General features: G+C 36.1%; 1 protein-coding gene across 1 annotated transcript; it reads left to right on the top strand.

Annotated features, from left to right (window-relative positions):
- Positions 1-3,035: 3,035 nt before the first annotated feature.
- LOC116865287 (olfactory receptor 51F1-like) lies at positions 3,036-4,008 on the top strand. The gene is given in 2 exon segments (XM_032853565.1): positions 3,036-3,245; positions 3,247-4,008. Coding segments are annotated over 2 exon segments (972 nt in total).
- Positions 4,009-5,286: the final 1,278 nt, after the last annotated feature.

Raw genomic sequence — 5,286 nt, 5'->3', positions numbered from 1 at the left:
TTTTAATAGATTTACAAAGTTGTGCAGCACCACTGTCTAATTACAAAATGCTTCTATCACTCTGGATAAGAAGTTTAACAATCACTTCCCTTTCCCCTCTATCTCTAGACCCTGGCAACCACTACTCTTTCTTTTTTTTTTTTTTTGAAACACCTTTATTGAGGTGTAATTGACATAAAATAAATTACACATTTAAAGTGTATAACTTAACAACCTTTAACATAGGTACATACCTGTGAAACTACCACCATAGTCATGATAATGAAAATAAAGGTTTCTTTGTGTCCTTTTATAAACCCTCCCTCTCTGAACCTTGCTCAAAACTTTCCCTCAGGTAGCCCAGGATCTTCTTTCTGTAACTTTAGATTATTTTACATTCTCTAAAATCTTTTTTTAATTTAAATTAAATTAATTAACATATAATATACTATTTGTTTCAGGGGTACAGATCTGTGATTCAGCAGCCTTATATAATACCCAGTGTTCATTACAACACATACCTCCCCAATGTCCATCAGCCAGTTATCCCATCCTCCACCCCTCCAGCAACGCTCAGTTTCTTTCCTAAGATTAAAAGTTTTTTATGGTTTGTCTCCCTCTCTGGTTTTGTCTTATTTCATTTTTTCCTCTCTTCCCCAATGATCCTCTGCCTTGTTCCTTAAATTCCACATATCAGTGAGATAATATAACTGTCTTTCTCTGCTTGACTTATTTTGCTTAGCATAATACCCTCCAGTTCCATCCAAATCATTGCAAATGGCAAGATTTCATTTTTTGATGACTGCATAATATTCAATTGTAAATATATACCACATCTTCTTTATCCATTCATCTGTCAATGGACATCTTGGCTATTTCAATAGTTTGGCTATTGTGGAAACTGCTGCTATAAATATTGGGGTACAGGTGTCCCTTCGGATCACTACATTTGTATCTTCAGGATAAATACCCAGTAGTGCCATTGCTGGGTCATAGGGTAGCTCTACTTTCAACTTTTTGAGGAATGTCCATACTGTTTTCCAGAGTGACTGCACCAGCTTGCCTTCCCACCAACAATGTAGGAAGGTTCCCCTTTCTCCACATACTCATCAACATCTGTCGTTTCTGACTTGCTAATTTTAGCCATTCTGACTGGTATGAGGTGGTATCTCATTGTGGTTTTTATTTGTATTTCTCCGAGTGATGTTGAGCACATTTTCATGAGTCTGTTGGCCATTTGGATGTCTTCTTTGCATAAATGTCTGTTCATGTCTTCTGCTCATTTCTTGATTGAATTATTTATTCTTTGGGTGTTGAGTTTGATAAGTTCTTTATAGATTTTAGATACTAGCCCTTTAACTGATTTGTCATTTGCAAATATCTTCTCTCATTCTGTAGGTTGACTCTTGGTTTTGTTGACTATTTCCTTTGCTGTGCAAAAGCTTTTTATTTTGATGGAGTCCCAATTGTTCATTTTTACTTTTGTTCCCCCTGCCTTTGGAGACATGTCTAGCAAGAATTTGCTGCAACTGAGGTCAAAGAGGTTGCTGCCTGTGTTCTCCTCAAGGAATTTGATGGATTCCTGTCTCACACAGGTCTTTCATCCATTTTGAGTCTTCTTTTGTGTGTGGTGTAAGGAAATGGTCCAGTTTCATTCTTCTGCATGTGGCTGTCCAATTTCCCCAACAACATTTGTTGAAAGGACTGTCTTTTTCCCATTGGATAGTCTTTCCTGCTTTGTTGAAGATTAGTTGGCCATAGAGTTAAGAGTCCACTTCTAGGTTTTCTATTCTGTTAAGTTGATCTATGTGTCTGTTTTTTGTGTCAGTACCTTACTGTCTTGATGATTACAGCTTTGTAATAGAGCTTGAAGTCTGGAATTGTGATGCCACCAACATTGTTTGTTTGTTTGTTTTTTCAACATTCCAGTCTTACAGAAAATTTGATGGTATTTTTTAGGGATTGCATTGAATGTGTAGATTTCTCTAGGTAGTGTAGGCATTTGAACAAGATTTGTTCTTCCAATCCATGAGCATGGAACGTTTTCTCATTTCTTTGTGTCTCCCTCAATTTCTTTCATGACTATTCTACTGTTTTCTGAGTACAGATCCTTTCCCTCCTTGGTTAGATTTATTCCTAGGTATCTTTGGTTTGGGGTACAATTGTAAATGTGATCTACCCCTTAATTTCTCTTTCTTCTATCTCATTGGTGTATAGAAACGCAACTGATTTCTGTGCATTGATTTTATATCCAGCCACTTTACTGAATTCCTGCATGAGTTCTAGCAGTTTTGGGTGGAGTCTTTGGGTTTTCCCCATAGAGTATAAGCATTTGAAATGTTTAATCCTTAAAGAACCTAACCACTTAAGCAATTCCACACTGTTGTTCATGTAATACCCAGTCATAACACCATCTCTCCTGGCTTTAACGTTTCCTGTAAAGCTATCTAGCCTCATCTTCCCTTAGCATATATAGTCCTTTCCAATAACTTCTGTGAAGTTTGTCTTCATTGGTTTTCTCTTGTAAATATACTCTCTGAGGGTGGTTCACCCAAACTGTTGGATTAAAATGGCATGTATACAGTGATAACTCTGAAATGTTCTGGAGATTTTTGCCTGGAAATTCGCACCTTTGTGGACACTGAAGATCCATGGAAATCTTTAGGTGGGTTTCCCACAGTCATTTCATATACAACATATTCAAAATTGAATGCACTGATTTTTATTATTTATTATATATTAATAATATATTCATAGATCTTATGATCTAATGGCACTTAAAATTCTACCAATATAGGAAATAATTATCATCAAAATGTATAAGATTATTTAGACATATTTTCCTTGAATTTAAGAGTAAAAATATTTATATATATATTGAGTATTATATATATATATAATTTATAATTAAAATAGTTTAATTTAGAGTTTTCTCAATGATAAAGTACTAATCCATGACCTAGACAGCTCTCCTAACCAAAAGAAAATTTATCTAGATATTTTTGTGCAACAATGTAATTTGTTATTTCTATAGGATGTGATAATTGTGAGGACAAATGCTACAAATCCAGAAAAACATGGAGATCTTAAGCAACCTGACATCTAAATTTCCAACCTTCTTGCTGACTGGCATTCCTGGCCTAGAGTCTGTCCATGTGTGGATCTCTATCCCTTTTTGTTGGCTCTATGCCATTGCCCTCTCTGGGAACAGCATGATCCTATTTGTCATCATTACCCAGCAGAGTCTCCATGAGCCCATGTACTATTTTCCTCTCCATGCTTTCAGCTGCTGACTTGGGCTTGACTGTTTCTACGATGTCAACAACATTAGGTATCCTCTGGTTTGATGCAGTTGAAATCAATCTAAATACCTGCATTATCCAGATGTTTTTTCTACATGGATTTACCTTCATAGAATCTGGGGTGCTGGTGGCTATGGCCTTTGACCGCTATGTGGCCATCTGTGATCCTCTGAGGTACGCTACCATTCTCACTAATTCTAGAATCATTCAGATGGGTCTGTTAATGATAATACGCACTGTAGTATTAATAGTACCACTACTCTTGTTCCTTAAGCCCCTCAATTTTTGTAAAGCTAATGTCCTTTCCCACTCCTACTGCTACCACCCAGATGTGATTAAAATCGCATGTTCAGATACTCGGGCCAACAGCATCTGTGGATTAATTGATCTCATCCTGACTACAGGAGTAGATACACCATGCATTGTCCTGTCTTATATCTTGATCATTTACTCTGTTCTCAGTATTGCCTCCCCTAAAGAACGACATAAGGTTTTTAACACCTGTGTCTCCCACATTGGAGCAGTGGCTGTTTTCTATATCCCCATGATGAGCTTGTCCTTGGTGCATCGCTATGGTCCATCAGCCCCCAAAGTTGTCCATTCGATGATGGCAAATATCTATCTTCTTTTGCCTCCAGTGCTCAACCCGATCATCTATAGTGTAAAAACAAAACAGATTCGCAAGGCTATACACGCAGTCTTCTCCTTACAAAATAAACAGAGATAACTGCTTAAGAAAAACCTAAAAAAGTGACTTTCACTGTAAAAAGCAACGCTGGTAGGTTACTGTCTATCAGATATATTTTTTGTCATTTTATTCCTTTATTCAACAAATACTTGGAGAGCATTTTTGTGTCTTCAGTCATAAAATATGCTATACCCCAAGAATTTTATAGTCAAATAAAGGAAACATGGAAACATTAATAATGAAATAATGAAAATACTCAAAGAAATTAACATTTAGTGTCTACTTTATACTATGTGTTCTACTAACAGCTTTTAAGACATATTCCATTTATTCTTCAAACAGCTCAATGAAATATATAATAATGTTAATTACATTTTAGAGATGAAGAAACTGAGGCCTAAAGACATGTAAGCCATCAACCAAACAACATGGCTCAGGGTTGAGATTTGAATCTAGGCTCTCTGCATGTTAGATGTCACAGTATTCACTAGTGTCTTAGTACTCTGCCAAAACCATCTAGGAAAAATATTACAAGATCAAAAGTAAGAACTGAGTCTTCTAGTTCATGCATTATACCTTTAGAAAAGTTGTGTTGTTTTTCCTAGAGTATACTTTAGCTTGTTTTCTTCACTCATAGTTAATAGTCCAAAAGGTAGGAATAGATATGTCATGCCATGTAAGCCATAGATCAGTATCTAGTACTGGACAGTCAGTAATCCAGCTTCAAGGATTAGGGGCATTTGCTAATTCATTATAGGAAATGGGAACTTCAGAGAACTGGATAAAGTTTGAGGCAGGGTTTCTTAACCTTTTTTAAAGCATAATTATCCCTATGGAATCTAATGAAATCTATGAACCCTTCTCCAGAAAAATCCCATATAAACACGTTCATATTTTCCATAAAATTTCAGAGGTTTCACAAGTGACACAAAGGAGCTACTATAGATATATTAACCAAACAAAGAATGAAAGGTAAATAATTCATGATGCTCAGCCTATTAGTGGTTATACATAGCCATACCTAAGATATGGTTCTTACAAAAAGAATTTTTTGGTAAACATACCAATTTAGGGGACAGGCAGAAACTTAAAACTCAGTTGTATAAAATGGTAGAAAAATGCAGAGGAAAGTGGAGGTGGAAACCTGACATGTGTCACATCAATTTAATTGAAGTTGGAAAAGTAACAAATAGGAGAGATGTTTTATGTATCCCACAAACACTGGAGGCAGCAATGTGCTGGAGCCAGCACACATCAGCTTGCAAGCAGCCATATTGTGCAACTCATCTCAACTCTTGTGTTCAACTATGTCATATT

Source organism: Lontra canadensis, unplaced genomic scaffold (assembly GCF_010015895.1).
Source record: "Lontra canadensis isolate GAN:19392208 unplaced genomic scaffold, GSC_riverotter_1.0 scaffold7, whole genome shotgun sequence".
NCBI classification, from domain to species: domain Eukaryota; kingdom Metazoa; phylum Chordata; class Mammalia; order Carnivora; family Mustelidae; genus Lontra; species Lontra canadensis.
This window is presented reverse-complemented; position numbering and strand designations above follow the sequence as displayed.